The sequence below is a fragment of the Phaethon lepturus genome, unplaced genomic scaffold, assembly GCF_000687285.1.
Source record: "Phaethon lepturus isolate BGI_N335 unplaced genomic scaffold, ASM68728v1 scaffold56768, whole genome shotgun sequence".
NCBI classification, from domain to species: domain Eukaryota; kingdom Metazoa; phylum Chordata; class Aves; order Phaethontiformes; family Phaethontidae; genus Phaethon; species Phaethon lepturus.
This window is the reverse complement of record NW_010559426.1, coordinates 1918-20652: the sequence shown is the minus strand read 5'-3', so window position 1 is coordinate 20652 and position 18735 is coordinate 1918. Positions and strand designations below refer to the sequence as shown.

General features: G+C 37.7%; 1 protein-coding gene across 1 annotated transcript in view; it reads left to right on the top strand.

Annotated features, from left to right (window-relative positions):
* Nucleotides 1-199: 199 nt before the first annotated feature.
* The window catches only part of TTC26 (tetratricopeptide repeat domain 26), a gene marked incomplete at both ends in the record, with an annotated part of 19354 nt that continues 818 nt past the window's right edge, over nucleotides 200-18735 (top strand). The window contains 6 exons of the mRNA XM_010293338.1: nucleotides 200-292; nucleotides 6533-6647; nucleotides 14517-14566; nucleotides 16175-16320; nucleotides 17630-17801; nucleotides 18209-18283. Coding sequence (XP_010291640.1) covers nucleotides 200-292; nucleotides 6533-6647; nucleotides 14517-14566; nucleotides 16175-16320; nucleotides 17630-17801; nucleotides 18209-18283 — 651 coding nt within the window. The remainder of the gene's footprint in view (nucleotides 293-6532; nucleotides 6648-14516; nucleotides 14567-16174; nucleotides 16321-17629; nucleotides 17802-18208; nucleotides 18284-18735) is intronic.

The window sequence follows — 18735 nt, the reverse complement described above, 5'->3', positions numbered from 1 at the left end:
ACTTCGCAGAACTAGGTTTGGCAGGTGAGGGTTGCCTGCTGCTTCCCTCAGAAATGTGAGGGCAGCTCCACTCCAGTAGCATTCCACAGCTGTCAAACCATCCGTGATACAAGACGGCCTAGTATTACTTGATTATCTGTGCAGCTTCATAAACTGTGTGGCAGCTGACAGAATTCTTACATACTTTCTTCTCTACAAGTTTAAACGGCACGTGGGTGAGCAGGAGGAAGATGCTGACCTTTGGATCGGATATGCTGCCTTTCATCTGGGTGACTACAAGAGAGCACTGGAGGTAAGGTGGGGAAGTCCTACTCAACAAGGTTGGAAATTGGGATGTTGTGATAAAGCAATATCAACAAGATGAACACCTTCTGTGACAGGGAACAGTTCTGCCAGCCAGTTAAGGTACAAATGTACAGTAATAAGGCAGATGCTATGGAAAGCAGTTTGCATTGCAAAAAAAAATGGGTTTGCTATGAAAATAGACCTTTTTTAACGTTATCTACTGTCTGATTTAATTAGGCTCAGTAGCCTAGTTTGCCCTTTTAAATGCCATCATTCATGTCCTGAATTTTCCATTCCCTTTTTGCAGCTAGCTTTCCACAGTTTTGTTTTTCAGGTTTAACTATGTCTTTGTCTTCATTGTGTAGCTGATCTGTAATATGCATGCGTTTCTAATTCTTTCTTTAGAAGTTGATGCCCCTGGCCATTTAATGTACTTTATTGTTCTTCTTTATGTTTTCTTGTATTAGGTAATTGAATTAAATGAGACATTCTTATTCTCCAAAAGCTTTAAGTCACTAAAAAACATGTTGATTATTCAAATATGCATACATTTTTAATACTTGCACCATACAGCGCTGTTGTGTCTCTCTAGGTGTATGAGTCCACATGCAATTCTTTCTCTTGTGTCCATTTATGTCTCTGATGAAACCAATTTGTTGCCAATCAATTTGTTGCCAGTGTCCCTGGGATCCCTTTATCTTCTCAGCTGTGCTAGCGTATTTCTCTGTAGAGAAAAGTAAAGTAAAAAGTCAAGTCCTAAAAAATTTTTGTTGTCTGCCTTGCTCTGTATCTCCAAGGGCTGGAATCGGTGTGCACACCAGAACAGGGAGTAGTGTGGAATGGTGTGGTGATACCCACAAGGCTGCATATAAGCTTGTGAAGACTTGAAAGCAACTCAGTCTGCCTGAGTATCGTTTGTCTTGTTGATGTATTCCTACAGATGTGAATTGCTGGGTCTGTAAAATGCTGTATTGCACCATTTAAGGATTGTTGGTTTCAGTCAATGTCAGCTGGGGGAGATCTCCATCACAATTCACTTTGAAGCATAACTGTGAAGTATAGCTGGTTTTGCAGTCTTTTAACTTGCTTTCTTTGGAAGAGGTATTAAAAACAGATTATAATTTGAAGTATTAACAAAAGAAAATAACCATAGAGAAATAGATAATAGAACAATGATGATATTTTCTCTTAGATAAAATTAGGTGTTTAACAATAATAATACATGTCCACGTGCACAAGATTCAAACACCAGGTGGAAATAGAATTTCTAAAGCTTCTGAGTAAGTTCACAAGGCACTTTCCTCCTTAAAAAATTGAAGAGGAAATATCATTTGAGATGTTAGAAATGCTCAGTGAATCAAATTGATAGTATACACAGTATAGAATGTAGAATAGTAGTATAGGGCATAGCAGTAACTTGCTATTCATGTTTAGAGTTGTGGAATTTAAAGATTATGAATGTTACAATCAGCTGCTGTAGTTAATTTATATCTAGATGTTAGGTGTTAATAGGGAGTGAAAGATTAAAAAAAGAAAAATGTTTTTATACAAATGAAAAATGGCTTGCAATTTCCTTGAAATCTGCTATTTGTAATACCCAGAGTAGATTTTAAATGTTTCCTTCAACGAAAGAGTAACAGCTTTTGGTTTTTTTGAATTAGGTTTTGTATGTGGTGTTTGATGCACCACTAGGTGATGCTGTTGATTCAGGCTTTTAAAAACTGCAACATAGTCGTCTTTTTCCCGTTTTTCTGCCCAAGTAGGGACAATAAATGTTTGTAAGCATGGTTTGTGGTTGGTTTGTTTGTGTGTGTTTCAGACAAATCACAGGGCCTATCTTTTCAGATTTAAGACTGAGTTTTGGCACAGTGATAAGCCCTGATAACTTTGTCATTTTGTGGTGGCGTGTGAGAAATGAGCCTGTGCATCTCAAGCCACTTTCTTTTGGGACAGAACACCATAGTTTTAATTCCCAAGTGCTGACTGTGGAGGCTGAGTTGCCTTTCAGTGGTCAGCTTCAGGGTTGAAGTGTAATGCTGTTTCTTCTCTGCTGTGTTACAGAAGTATTGTTGCTATATTCTCCAGAACAAATTCCTTGATTATCTATACCCTCTAGATCTTGGAGCACTCTAACACTGTCAATAAAATACTATGGGTAGAAGATTCTGCAGAATTCTCCAGAGTGACATTACACACTACCTAAATGATTCCCACTCTTAAGTGCCTGCAAGTGACAACGCATAGTCTGTGTCACTATATTCCCAGTTCATGGTTTGTATTCCATATACCTGATGAAGTTCTTCAGAAATTATCCAGCTCAATAATCCTTTTACTTATAACGATACTTTCATAGTAAGCCAGGTGTGCTGGTTGCATGGCAACTTTTAGAGAGGCTTGGGAATTGGGGTGAGGTGACCATCATCCACTACTGGGACAAACAGGGAAAAAATTAAAAACACACAGACCTCCAGCTCCAAGGATATCTTTAAAGGGAATGACATCAAAATATCTGTCACATTCGCGTGAGAGAATTCACATTCTGTTATCACAGGCACACCGTCAGGTATTCTCTGCATAGAGCGCTAACCTCAACTTCACTAGGGTCACACTTTCCCCTTCTTAGTAAGTAGATGACATTGTCAAAGGATATGCTACCAGCCCTGGTCTGGTGGGATCATCCCTACTGCTGTACACCAACTTACAAATGATACGGCACTAGACTCCACTCTTCCAGCAGTCATGGTGGCAGTCCCTCCCTGGGGACTGTCTAGCTTCCTTCATTGGCAAGTTGATTTTTGCCAACACTGAGGGGCTCATGTCCTCCTGGCATCATATGGCAACTAGAACTTCCCTAGTGGATTAGAAAACTGATCTAATTAGTTTTCTGGAGTCTTCCACATCTACTATCCCTAAAGGGGAAAAACCCACTTGTCTTTCTGCCATGACTTTTTCATAGCACTTGCGAAAAATTTCCCAGTGTCACCTAAGACCCAGAAGCAGGGCATCAGTCCAATGATTTTGTTTCTGAGCTGCCTGACCTTATAAATCAAAGCAGCGGGGCCTATGAAAGGGAGACTTATAAGACATGTTTGAGGTATTGACAATTTAAGAGAGGAATTGGCAAGGGCAGGTTGGGTTGGCTGCTAGGCTGGGTTCAAGAACAGGTTTCACATTTGCACTCTGTACCTTCTGACTGGGCTTAGGCACACAGGATGCTGGCATGGTACAGCTGCCAGACATGGTAATGCCATTCTGTCCCCTCAGCTGCACATGTGAAAGCAAAGCGTGATCCCCAGGCCATAGCCTTCAATGCATTGTCTCTGTCAAAATCTCACAAACTACAGCCAGCAATTCCCACAGTCTCTCCTATATGCTGCCTCCCTCTTAGCAGAAAATCAGGAAGCATTCCACCTCTTTACTGGATGGGGCCTTCTGCCTACACTGGCTTTGCTCAGGATAGTTTCAGTCAAATAGTAAATCATGAAAGGAACGGGACTATACTAGGGTAATGGTGCATCCATGAGCAGTATCTCGTCTTGCTTGAGTACTTCTTGCTGGAAGTGTGAGAATACAGGTACAACTCAAGATCCTGACAGCTGAAGCTTCTTAATTAATAGGCTTCTCTGTCGTGACTGTAGCCAGGTTACGATGAGTATCTCCACACCTCCTTTGCACACTTGTGGGACAGCCCTATACGTTGTCCTGTTTATTGGCTCTTCAGGATATGTGTTTATGGGCTTGGAGAATCCAGGCAAGTAATAAGGGTGTGGAGCACAATCCTGCTGGCCTCAGCATTGTCAGTAGGTGTCCATGGTTGTAGGCAATCAACCTGGCAGCCTGCTTTTAAGGAAAAGTGCATGTGTCTTGTGATGGGGATGAGAGGTGGCAAGGGTGAAATAGCAGAAGTTGTTATGCTCCTGGTTGGCAAAAATATGCCACAGGCTGGCTGTTGGGAAAGCTTTTGAAATATTTATATTGTTTGTTTTTGTTGGTTTTTTGGAGATGAGTGCGGAAAGGTCTTGTGAAGCAGTCTTTGAGAGACTGATGTTGAATGCCTTTTAGTGAGGAAAGGGGCAACGGCACATAGTCTGGGCTCATGGCCCAGAACTACAGGGTAAGGAGCACTAGTAGTCCTTGTTTTATTTACTGTGTTTCCATAGATTCACACTGGTACTGCTAGAGCACTCTTTATTTATTGCTTGCTTTGAATGACCAAGCCAGAACATGACTTGTGTTTATGCACTTTGTCTTTTCTAATTAATCTGCCTGAAGCCATAGCTGAAAGAGACCTTTGGGTGCATTTAATCTGAACAGATTTTGAAAGATTCCAGATGGTCCCAATAAACAACAGTGGCCTGTCTCTCAGAGCTTCATGACAGGCCTACGTCAAGATTGAACTGGCCTTAGTAGGAAAGGTTGGCCTCTGTGTAAATGTTTTCTTTTTTTTTTCTTTTTTTTTTTTTATTTATTTTAAATCTTCTTGAAGGACAGCTAGTCTCTGAAGTACTAGCAAGATTGAGCTGGTCTTTAAGGGCATACCTTACCAATATCTTCTCTGTTTGGGAGTGCAGTTTACTTTCACTTTGCAACAGAAAAAAAAAATTATTTATGCTTGCAAACTATAAACTTTATTGTTGTCAGCATGTTTCTGTTCTTGGGACTCCCTGTCCTTTGGGCATGGCTTATTTTATCTAGTGCTATACATACATTTGTGCCTTTCCCCCAGAGGTAAGAAGTCTTCCACCCATAGTGGCACAATATTGTAAACTCTCCCTAGGCAGAGGGAAATCCCAGTTCATATGTTTGGGGGAAGAGTACAGAGTCAGCAAGGGGTTGTGTTGAAGGGAGGAGGGATGAGAGGCTTATGGTGATTGGGAGTATGTGGATGGCATTCTTTCAGCAGGTCTTGTGAGAACCTTGCTTTGCCTTATGCTGCCTGTTGGACATGGCTGGATGGAGAGCGGGAGCACTAGCAGGAGGCACTTTCACTTGGTTGCTCCTTCCTAGTAATTTAACAGCAACCTGACAGAGGAGGGGGGAAAATGGCATGGAGAGGTTTCCCTGCCTCTGTTTTTAGTACCTATTGTTATGCAAAGATGTTTATCTTCAGGAATATCACTGTTCAGTAGCTGCAAAGGTTTTTTTCATAACAAAAGGTAGATCGAAAGATTGATCTGTTAAGTTTTTACTGTTTCATGAATAACAAGAAATGGAGCAGTTTATGTGGCATTATTAAGGGATATGTAATGAATGTGGATGTTTAAGAAATATCAGAATATGGTATCTAGTGTTTTTCTATAGCTGTTGGGTGTAAATCTTAAAATGGGAAATGGTGAAGTTAGGCACAGTTTAGTAGTATTTACTATAATTATATCTTTTATCTATTAGGAAATCCTGAATTTGCCCAATACCAACTTGTAAGCTTGTATTTTAATTCAGTGGTCTCCAAACAATTTTGATCATGCATTCCTATCAGTAAGAAATTTTTGAGCATGCACCCCCAATATACATATATACATGTGTATATGTTTATAAATTATAGACATGTACTAATATATTATGTAATTATAAAACATACACAAAAATATAAATTAAAAACGATGTGATACAGATGAAATAAACAGTGTTTTAAAAATATTTATTTTAGTTATTAACGGTATAAAAAAGATTGTCTTCCTGCACCTGATGGTATTGTCTTGCAAAACCGCTGGGGTGCGCACACTCCACTTTGGAGGCCATTGTTTTAATCTATACTAAGACACTATCTACAGGTTTATGAGATTTCTCTGGTGTTTATGGCTCCCAGGCTTTGATTGGAGGAAAAGTTAGGAAAGCATCCGAAAAGACTGAGGAAAAGTTGGTTATGTTGATGACTTTATAACTTTAATAAATTAATATTTTAAAAATATAAATAATAAAACATTTATAATAATATATGAACATATAATAATACAATTTTTTATATTTATAACTTCAATATTGACAGAATTCATGCTGCTACAGTGAAGATTTGTAGCACTGCTTGGACCTGTTGTCGGTTCTGTGCTGTAAACAAAACAGAGCTAGGCATATATCTTAGGTTAAAATGTAATAGTTTAGTTGTAAGAACTTCAGTGAACTTGAGAATAAGTCGTGCGATCTCAATACTTTACAACGTATCATTAAAATGGTGGAAGAAAGAATGATATTTAATGCAAGTCTGTGCTGTTACGCGTCTTTAAAAAATCAACCCTCTCTTCTGTTACAGGAATATGAGGCTTTAACCAAACAGCCAGCTTGCAATCCAGATGTTTGGGTGAATCTTGCCTGTACATACTTCTTTCTGGGAATGTATACACAAGCTGAACAAGCAGCCTTGAAAGGTGAGATATATGACTGTGATGGAAGGGACTATTTGTTCACTTGAACACTTAAAGTGGTTTCCAGAGACACTATTCAGTGCTTTTTTTTAATAGGAATAAAGGATACTTTTGAGCAAAGTTTTTCGGGTTTGCGTTCTTTGATGATACAATTTGCTTCCTATAAATACCTTGGGCAGGTGGAGCATCTAGAACCGAAAGGAGCATCTGGAAAATAATTTCTCTTATTAATTTCTAAATACAAAACCCAGCACTTGCTGACCAGCAACAAAAAGTTACTTTTCTTTTGACTGATTCCATGTCCCTGAGCCAGTGCAGATGAAGCTAATTAGGCTAGTGAAATTATCAAAAAATAAGCATCTGAGAGAGTTCAGCATTCTCCCTGATGTGGACAAGAAGTCTTGTTTAGATAGTTTGAGTGACTTAGTATGTGGTCTTGTTGCCTTGTAAGTCAGACACTAGGTATCTGATTCTTCAAGGCATGGAGTTCACTGCAGTCAATACAGTTTTACTTTAATCTGAACATGCGTGGGACCATTTAAAGAAGAGGAATGGGAATTAAATTCCAAGGCAATTTTTACTGCCTAAAAATGTTTCTGCAGTTTAATTTTGTTACCCATCACTTTCTATTTATCTTAGTGAAATACATTGTTTCCCATAACCATAGTATCTCAGTGCTTTCTAAGTAAAATTAGTAATAGTGATGTTCTCAGTCAATTTCTGACTCTTGCCTTTTTAGGATAAAACTCTTATTGAAGTATGGGTTTTCTCTTTTCTTTCTTTAATCTTCTAGTCTTGGGCTGAAAATAGAGCAGGAAGAAAATAATTGTGTACGTTCTGCTACTGTGGAGGAATGCCTTCAAAAGAACAGTATTGCAGTTTTTTTTTTTAATAATTAGATTCTCATATCCCTTCAAAATCCTCTGAAAGATCATGCTGAGCTTGAATCCTACAACTGGAAATGTTTTGTTTCCAACTGTAAAAAATTTCATGCAGAGCTTTGTGATCTGTATTGTTCAAGAGGTGTGTAAATTTCTAATATTCACAGATAATAATTTAATCTTTAACGTACCACAAATTTGAGCTTTGGAGATTACTACCTAGGACTTGAACTGGAATCTAAAAATAATTGGGCAATAGAGCTTGAGGTGTCACTGTGACCTAAGCCATGGGGGAAGCAAGCGGCTGCATCCTGTACCAGTTGGAGTCATTGTCATTAGCTTCACATCATGCAAATTACAGTAATCCATTCTAGAGATGATTCACAGCTGGGCATGCACCTTTACTAACTGTGATCTGGAAGTGAGAGAAGGTTAATTTTTTCATGCCCCTTCAGATTAGTTCATAGTAGCATGGTGAGTGGCAGGGTAGGGGGTGCAGTTAGTGGTACTTGGGTGCTGGAGGCAAGGGCAGGAATATTAAGAAAGAAGTGCAAGACATAGGCAGTGTAGCTGAGGGAGGGAACGGAGAATAACTGAGTTCTCACGCTAGTAATACCAGTTCCTGATTTTATGTACTTGTTTAAGAAGGACAGCATGCCAGCTTTTATAATGAGGTGCTAAACCTTTCTTGTGAGTACTGTAATACCGATGATTTCTGGCTACTTAAGCTTGGTGGGGAGGAAGTCACAGATGAAGATTTGTAACGCTTGCCCTTTTTCTGTTGAAGGCTTCCAAGTGTTGTATATTCCCCTTTCCGCTCCCATCACTTCAGTCTTTCTTACATTGAGGTTGGATCATTTTATTTTTGCTCAAGGGAGATCCTCTTTTAGTTTTTTTAACATCTTAGGATTGCATCAGTTACGGCTGTTTGCAATATATTATTGACAGCTGAAGCCATAACATCTTGTGTTCTCTTCCATGGTTTTGCAAAGATCCTGAAGATGCAAAATACTTCACTGGATATAGACACAACAGGTGAAGTCTCTGAAAGAACACCATTTATCCAGTATAGCCGTGAATACTGCTGAAAAAATTATAGATAGTGTTAGTGTTGGGCTGCTTACCGTTGCTATTTTGGGTTTATTTTGCCAGAATTCTTGCAGAGTGCTCACTGTTTATTGCTGCGGTTACGCTAAGCCCCTGAAAGTAGCATAGTGCTAAAACAAATGAGGGAGGAATAACTTATTTTCACTATAATTCTAAATTTCTACAGTGAGGCAATCCCTGTGTGAAAGGGAACATAAATGTCATCTGGGTTTCTGGAATAGATTTTCCATACAAATACGTAAATATCTAGAAATCAAATAGAAGTTCCTTCTTGCCATGTACTGTTGCTTAAGAAAATTATTGTTAACTGAGGAAAAATACGCAGGATACTTAAAAATTAGGAAATTAGCATTAAAAGCCATGAGATAATCATTGCATTTCATACAAGATATATAGTCCACAATCTCTTGTGGAGCAACGTTTTATGTTTATTTTATAATAGGTGTGAAGTGTTCTTTTAGCTTGTCATTACTTAATTAAAAATTCATGGTACACACTCTCAGGAAAGAATAAATCTGTATATCAAAAGTGATATAAACCAGAATTACTGCAAATATAACTTAAGAAGTAGAGCAAAAAGGCAATAAAGAAAAATCCTTATTTGAAGGTTTTTCATTACAGTTGCACTTTATCTCCTCTAGGCTTTCTTCCAAATTCCTTTCAGACATTTCTGGCTTCCCCTTTTTCCCTGCTGTTCCCTTACATTACAGTTACTAATGTTCCTGGATCTGGGGTGAAGATAGAGTTACTTCAAGTCAGCTACTGTTGTTTCATAGTCATCCCATAGTGAAGCTGCCAAGATGCTTTGTTTACTCCTTTTGCATCTGTGCTCTCATACATTGGCTGAACATAGGTTTTCCATGCAGTGTGCTAGCCCATCTAGTCTTGGGAGAATGAGGCTAAAAGTCTTCATCTTTGTTTAATAAATAGTAATAATGATATGATACTATTTTAAAATTATTAAAACAAATAGTCTTATGTTGCATTCTCAGTTCCTATGCCTTGCAAAGGACAAGGACCAGAAACAGCCTGGCACATTTGCACAGCGATCCTGGCAACTGATCCTAGTGTTTAGAAGCCTACATAGTGCTCTCAGAAGCCGTTGGCTAGCACACAAAAACTAACAGTGTTCTTTTAAACCACAAAATGGGCACATAAGTGGGGCTGCAGTTCAATGTTATGAAAAACAGTCTTTTAGGATAAAAGGAATTTTACAATTAAATTTAAGATTCATGCACAGACAGGGTTGTGTTGCTGAACCAGTCATTAAAGTTCTTTTTTTTGTTTTTCCTCCCTTCTAATTTTTCATGGGCAAAGCTTTGTAATTACTTTAGTCCTTCACAACTCTGCATGTGTCAGATCTGAATGTGATTTAACTGAACAGAGATACTTCTCATTTTACAGCCTATACTGGAAGAAGCAATGTTGTACAAAAACAGAACAGCGATGGGTTAGTAAGAACAATGACATTTTCCAAACTAGTTTTGCTTATGCATGTGTCACCGAAATCGGGAATAAACCTCGTAACACCAATGTAGTGTTAAAAGGCAGGCATTCTTTATTCACAGCGCCAGGAACACGGGGAATAGTTTTCCCAAATCGTGTTCGTTCAATCAGTCTAAGAAACATTCTTTTATAGATACACAAATACATACTCATTATCCTCTATACAATGATTGGTTAAAAATTCTTCGCCTAACATGTAAATGACTGCGCATGCTCACTGTAACTTTCTAAGAATTTACTTCCTTGATCTTTTGGGTCGGAGGGTTCCTTGAGTGGGTGGGTGGTCTCTGATTTGGTGGTTGTGATCTCCCCCTGCCAGAATTACCTTTCCCTCTAAGTTCATTTAAACTTGGCAACACTAAATAGACCTTTACGGGCCGTTGGCACAATAAGTAATTATTCATTCCAAAGTCTTTGTTTCAAGACAAGAAAATTTCAAATTACACTTCTACATCATTGTTTAAACCCTTGATACTTAAATCAAGATGGAAAGGATTGAGTGGACTTCTGGACAGCATTGTTGGTGCATGACATGTTTCTATAGTTACAACTTGCTACAAATTCACAAACCTATTTTCCAACCCTATTTTATTTTAATTCCCTACCACTTTGGTTACACATGTACTAATGTTTGCCAGGTGTCGGATGGTTGTCACCAGTGAAAATGTGCAGTTATAAGCAGGTGTGGAAAAGTTGCTAGGTTTTCTTTTTCTTTAGACTGCACGTTCACCTACATGCAAAATTATCTGCTCTCTGCTTGTACTGTATTTCTTGAGAACAATAGTTAATTTTCATTGCATTTTAGCTATGGTTTTGAACCAGCAGAGTTTGATATACATAACTTTCAAAGTGCACAAGTGAAAATATCAATTTATACATATTTAAACTTTTAAAACTACTAACCTTATTTTCTTGGTTTGCTTTTTAAAGTATAGCGGAAGCTACAGAACTGGACTAATTGATAGTGTTTTGCTTCAGTGATCTTAAACTTTGCCTAGGCATGACTAAAATGAAGTGTGTATATGTTGCAAAGAACATAGTTGAACTGTCTTTTAAGTATTTTGGGAATGGGAAAATTTCAATAAATGTCCTCTGTAAATTTCATTCAAGAAAATTCTGAACAGTTGAGCTATGAAAGTGTATGTAAGTGTGAACCTCGCTCTTGGACATTGTTTTTTCCAAATGTTTTTCTCATACCCTTGCATTTTCCCTCCACCAGTGAGACTGTGGTTCTGAGGCACAGAGGGCTCCATTCAGCTACTGTACTCAGGTGAACAGGGCATTGTTTCTCAGGGACAGAAGAATAAGGTTTTCCTCTGGTCATATTTTCTGTGCTGTCAGGCTGGAGCCTTTTCAGCACTGTTCCATTCCTACCAGCTCCTGCTATGTATGTTTAAATGTGTGAAGTGCTGCTATAGTGTATGCATTATGTCTGCTCGATGGGATTTGTTAATGCTGGATGCATAACCAACATTGCCTCGTACTCTTACGAGAGGGCATAAATGCCAGATTGTCCATGACTGTATTTGATCATCTTCTTACTGTCTTGTGGCAGCAATATGAAAGCCACCAAGAGCCTGAGCTGCCATTTCTAGTGAGCTTAACTTTTTGTTTAATAATTAGTGGAGATAGATAACTATCTTCACTCTTTTGGTAGCTATTTATTATATTTTAAGAAATACTTTGCTAAGTGCCTGTTCAGTGTCAGCACATAAAAATATACAGAACACTTTTAAGAGCAGCGTCAACTCTGACTTCAGTGCCTGGAACATCAGCACTGATTATGACAAAAGTTCTAATGTAGGAATATCAGTGTGTTTTCTAGATGGAAAGAGATATATCCTATCCAGCTGCCTCAGTGATATCTTCAGCACAAGGCAAATACCACACCTGGACCAGTGTCTATTTTGTTGCCGTGCAGCATTGTCATCATATTCGTTATCCCTAGATTGCTTAGTACTGATTTAAAAAATAAAAAAAAAAGTACAGTTGTTGTCTTGAAAAAGTAGGACAGGGAAAGAAGATTGTGCTTCCTTGTGGCATTAACAGATAAGTGACAATGAAATTCGATAGCAGCAGAGAGTAATAAAAGAACAAGCCTAACATCCCTTAAAAATCATTATCTCTGATGAGGCAGTTGTATCACTTCCTGCTCCAGTGAATGACAACAGCTTTATCCGATATTCATAACCAAGTTATTTCTGGAAACTGACCTTATTCATACATTTCCTTGTCTTCCTCAAAAAATGCATTTGGCACTGGGAGAAAAGAAACTGCTGATATCGAATGTTTCCGTGGTTCTGCTTACTATATTGACAGGACTATATTTTTGGGGGTTTTGCCCTTCTCCTCCTCTGGCTGGCATTAAGTAAAAGTGTCTTATTTTAAAGAATATCAGATGGATGGTATCATATAATATCTTATGAAGCAGGATGTTTTCTCTCCCTCCATATACCATGCACACCATCAGAACTCAGGTTTCATCTTTTGCCTGTTTTTAGGTGTAAAATAACACGGACTAACCCTGCAGCTTTTGCCAAGAAGTAAGTAACAATGTTGATTTCAGATCAGATGCCAGGTTTGTGAGGGCAGCACTGCAGTCATTGGTTGACCAGTCAAACAAGAATTCCTCAGTTCAGATTCTTGAGGGAGTATTGCTTGCAAGTCACAATTTTCACAGTGAAATTAATGCTAAAATCCACTCAAAAAAACCCAACCAAAACGTACTAAAAAAAGGAACATTGCTGTCTTTACCCATAGTGCTGTGATTATACAATATGTTATTTTCAGTGTAAATCGCACAATCTGTCCTGCTTGTATTTTTGGAGTCTTTGATGATCAAATGTTTTGAATTGTGAAGGGTGGTTGTGGTTGGTTGAAGTTTTGCACAAAACCACATGTGGGGTCCATGTGCAGCTCTTCTAAACTTTGATATTAAAACCTATCAATTAATGCTGGGGCACATGTGGAGTTACCACAATATCATTGCTGACAACATTTTGAAGAATGTGCATTTAAATTAAGGTATCTGACTTCCTAACTCAATAAAAATTGTTGAAATTTTCAACAAGAAATAATTGCTGTACCTATCGGAAATAGGTGGGCAACCATACACTGCTAGCCTGATGAGAATGGCCTGGGTTTTGGCATAGTCCACTGTGTTACAAAGTTTTCTTACTATGTGAAGAAAGAGTAAGAATTCTGGAAATCTCTCCCTAAAAAAAAACAATCTAACTTATTACTAGAAAATTCTGTCTTGGACAAGGGGAGGGAAGAGGTTTTGGTGGTTTGAGCCCTCTTTCATGGTTTAGGATGTCAGAAGAATTATAGCCTTGTGTTACAGGCCATTGCTTTGCTAACTCTGCACTTTTGTGGCCTCATAAACACAGTAAGTAATTCTGCTTTTTGTAAAGATTGCATGTACATCCTTTCTGTGGAACATAGATTGCCAGCTGGTTGGTCTGAGCAAGAATGAGTGTGCTCATTAACTGAGTAGGCTAAAGAAAATACAGGAAACAAGGGAAGGCTTTTTGCAAGATTGCTTGCAAAAGAAATTAATAGCTCTGTTGGACGAGGATCTTTGTCACTCAGTGAAGCACAAGGCTCTCTCTAGTGACTTAAAGCTCTACAGTTAACAATTTGTGTCATATTGAGTGAGTTAAATGGAATTCCTAATCCTGCTAGACCAAGAAATTTCATGAACTTTAGTGGCTTTAGAAAGGAGATGTCTCTCTTTAAATCCCTCACCATATCTTAATTTTAATCTTATCTGCTCTGACTGCAGGATTCTTTCATGTGCCTTTTGTTCCTAAGGACAGAAGAAATATTAGAACTAAGTATAATATAATGTGCATACATAACAAAATGGTAGCAGCAATGGGTTTTGCAACACACTGGAAGTTGACAAGATTCCTAGAATTATGAATCACAACTTAATTCAAATGTGACACATTGTAGAAGGAGCCTTGATTATGAGTTCATCTGTTGCTGCTTTTTATTTTGTAAAAGATGCTGTGCTGTGCGTCACAAACAAACAGAGAATTATCCAGAAGGCCCTGCAGGGAAATGATAGTGCAATTCATAAAAGTTTTAAGGCTCATGGAAGACATAGGCCAATCAAAAGTTATTTTCAACAGGGATTTCAAAAGAAATGGTCAGGGAATGAAGATAGGAAGCAAGAAGGCCTTTAAACCACTCTAAAATTGGTAGAACCTGCCCCAGGGCATGACCTGCAAAGGCTATGTCAGTGAAGAACTGTACTTGGGCTAGTTAATGAAAGAATATGGGTGCATGTGTGCCTACTGAGAGAGAGTTAAAAATATAAAAGAGACAACTGAGTTGTTCTTTGCAGCAATACTTACTTAATTTTCCTTTTCAGCACCTAGGAGTCGTCTCCAGAACCGTTTACTCTTTCACCTGGCTCATAAGGTATGATGTCTTTTCTTCACTCATGCTTTCTTGTTTTCTTTTCAGTTTGGTAATGTGTAATTTATGCTTAAAATGTCTGTGGTGGCAGGAGAACAAACGTTTTCCATAACTACCTTACTGTCTTAAAATGTGGAGAAGAAAGTAAGTGTGAAAACATGGTCTCAGAATAGATGCCCTCAGCATGTATGTATGGAAAGTCTTACCAACACACTTCATAGAAGTCATACAACAGGATCCTGATGGTATTTTTGATCATGAGGAACCTGTAACTTGAATAGAATCAGAAATGTATACGGCACTATTTTTCTTTTTCTTTGAAGTGTACCAAGTTTTCCTAACTTGCAGTTGTCTTATACTTAGCAATTTGACCAAAATGGTCTATATGCTGTTACTGATCCTCCTAAGCCATTCAGTATCGAAGAAGTAATATTGTTTATAGCTTGAAATTTACTTTAATTTCAACAACAGTTAAATGCTTATTTCACTTACCACACATAGCTATCTTCACTTAAATTTCGTTTTGTACCATCCTGTGTTATACTTAATAAGTATTGTGCTACTGAAGAGACTGAGTTGAAAGAAAGTATAACTCCTGAATGTTAGCTTTGATGTCAGATTCTCTTTACTTAAATCTCTGTTAAGTTTAAGCGAGAAATCTTAAAACATTTTTGTAGTGGCACTGGTACTTACAGATGTCTGTCATAAAGTTGAATAATTCCTAGTTCATCCAATTAGTCTTTGGAAACAAAGGGTTTTACCAGACTATAAAGCTCATTGCCTTTAGTTCTGTTAAGCAAATTCTTTTGCCTTTGTACTGGTGTATCATTCTGTGACTGGCTCAAAGAGGGAGGAAAAGGATGTGAGCAGATAGATGAAAAACAAATGCATAAGATAGAATTTGTGTGTAAGAAATTCATAATTACTGTTGAAACATCAGAATCAGCAAAGCACTGGAATAAGGGACTTGGGTATACTGCTTAGGTGAATAGCCTCAACTTTACTAATTGTAATACAAATATAAAGTATATGTTTAACTCTCTTGCTTGTTTTTATCCTTGTGTGTGTGTTAATGTGCTATACAGCAATGCTTTTAAAAATAAAAATTAGTTAAAGAAACAAATTTTAAGGGGATGATGAAAGAGGATTTGTTAGTGCTGTAAGGAAGTCTTGTGAAAATTATGCTTGTATGTTGGCAAGTCTTGAATTTTTCTGCTATCCAGGAGAAATAAGATTTGGATCTACAAACAGGAAAATTTCTGCTGGCTCAAATAATAAGTCAAATCTTGTGTTGCAAAATTCTGTTTGTGAAATAATTAATTCAGCTCTTCCCCTCTTATCCGTCAAGGCATGTGACATGTAATTATGTCTAAATCACACCTTAAAGGAAAATGTGTACTTAGTTTTAGCCTTGCATGTATCTAGTTTCAACTGGTCTGCCTCTTTAATGTTTGTCTTTCTCCACTGGTCAGATTAATTTTAAAGTAACAGAGTTTTTCCAGATGTTTAATATGAATCACCTACTGCTTGCCAGCAAGGACAAAACTAATCCAGCTAATTAAAACGTTTTTCTCGATGAACTCTTCTGAGAATGTGTCACACTCTTTTTAGTTCAGTGATGAGAAGAAACTGATGAGCTCTCACCAAAATCTGCAAGACATTACAGAAGATCAGCTTAGCTTGGCATCTATCCACTACATGCGGTCCCACTACCAAGAAGCTATTGATATCTACAAACGCATTCTTCTTGATAATCGGTGGGCATCTCTGCTGTAAACCTTATTGCAGTGTCCCTGATACCGTGGGTATTTGAATTCTATTTAGTTCCTTGGTTTCTGAAGGTAGGAATTTTCCCCAATTACTATGTTCCTTTCCCACCATAAAGTGTGCACAAGTTGCAGTCTCCTCAATTTTGTTCATTGCAAAGCATTATTGAAAAAATGTATGCTTAAAAAGAAGTCTGTTCTCTATTGCTTTCTTTTAGTGATATTTTCATGTAATTCATTCTGAGAATTTTTTTTTTTTGTTACTTACTACTTCTGAAATTATATATGGTTATGTACCTGCTTTGTCTTTTCCTTTTTTCCTCTCTGATGGCCAGTCTGGTGACCCTTGCTTGTGATTATTGACTTCCCCTTCACCTCTCAGCCTTTCTAAGAACGGTTCAGTTCTTAGTTTTTATGTAGAGAGTTCCTTGCATTCCTTTAAGTCTGAAATTCTTTCCATTTCTATTTATCCTGCTATAACAGTTGGTGGTTTTTCCTATCATATTCTGCAAGTTCTTAGTTAAGAATTTAAGAAGGAACAAATTGAATTCTTAAGTGGCTGAAAGTATTGTTTAATAAAATAGAAACTGCTGTCCCAAAATACATAGCTATCTTTTGGCAGTATCTCCATTTGAATGCTTCAGAGAAGTCGATCATAATGTATATAAGTATGTCATGTAATGCTTGTGGAAGAGATTTTAACTTGCAAGTCCAAATCTTCACTTTAATGATTTTAACTCACTCTTTTAAGAGATTTTTACCCTTCATAACAATTATCCTTTTACTTATGTTTCCACAAATGCCTGTCTTATTTCTGTGTCTAGTTTTTCTGGCTTGATAGCTTGTAATGGCAAGGATTTTTTGCAATAATGATACTTGGTATAAGATAATAAGATCCATTAAAATATTTTCAAAGTTTTATGTACATATTAAATGTCTTTGCACATATTGCATAGAAAATCTTATTCTGCCAGGCCAAATACAGTGCTGATGTTCTGTGCACTTCCTCAGTGTGAAGTTGCCACCATTTCCTGGATTTGCAAACCAAAATTTTGTAGGTAATTCTTTAAAGTTGCAGTAGCTGCCACTGAGAAAAAAAAAAAAAAGCAGATCTGGATCTGTGCAATCTTAGCTAACAAACTAGAGCTTTAAAAGCTCTTAAGGATTTCTCAGAAATGCCAGTCTTCATGTGCTTGTAAAAGAGGTATAGACATGTGACAGCTTTATCACTGACTTTAATGTTCTGTAGTATAACTACCTGGTGGGATTTAAATGTTCTCTTTAATCCTCTTTCCTGCAGGGAATACCTGGCTCTGAATGTATATGTGGCCCTATGCTATTACAAACTGGATTACTATGATGTATCACAGGAAGTGCTAGCTGTTTATCTTCAGCAAGTTCCTGACAGCACCATTGCTCTTAACCTTAAGGCTTGTAACCATTTCCGACTTTACAATGGGAAGGCTGCTGAGGTATCTATTGGACAGCCCTTCAGTTCACTTTGTTTTAGTTAAAGATTCTGTACAGGTTTCTTTTCCTTATTATCTGTCTTAATCAGTAATGTTGATAATGGCCTTTATCTTGTCATTGTGTCCTTCTCTTAGGAATGTCACCTATTTCAGTTTCCCTGATATTAAGCCATCTGTCCACATGTGTGCCCAGTGGTCTTAGTTTTCCCAGCCCACTTTTGATCTTGTGTCTGTATGTATTATCCAACTGCTAAAATCCATCACATAGAAGTGGGAAGGCAGAAATCTTCCAGTGACCCAGCACCACTGCAGATGTCTTTCTAGCAGCTTCGGAGCTCATATGAAGCTCTGTTTATGCTCATGTGCTTTTTTGTTTTCATGTTAAAATTTTGGAATGTATGTAATTCCAGGCAGAGCTCAAGAATTTGACAGACAGTGCCTCATCATCTTTTGAGTTTGGCAAGGAGCTCATTAAGCACAATCTGGTGAGTAGTGTATTTCTGGGATTTATTGATGATTCATAAAATTGAATATTTTGGTGATTGCAGTCCCAGTTGAATCTCTGCCATATAATCCCATTCCAGAAATCCTACATGTATAATCAATGTGCCATTAAGTGTATTTTTTTCCCTGTCAGTTTGAGACTGTGTCAAGAAAATAATAATGCTATTGTTTTTACGCCAGAAGGCATATTAAAATAATTTATGTCCTGTAAGAATATTTCTGCAAGATATTTTGTGGAGCCCAGTCAATAAGGACACTGTAGAAACAACTCAGAATCCAAAACCCTGAACTCTTATTTAGTACAAGAAGAATGTGAGTGGAATTAAGATAACTCGGGAAAATGGTCTTCATCCAAAAAGTACTTAAGGCATTGGTAGGGAAAAAGATGCTGATAAAGCCAAAATACTTGTGTGTTCTGCAGTAAGAGAGTCAC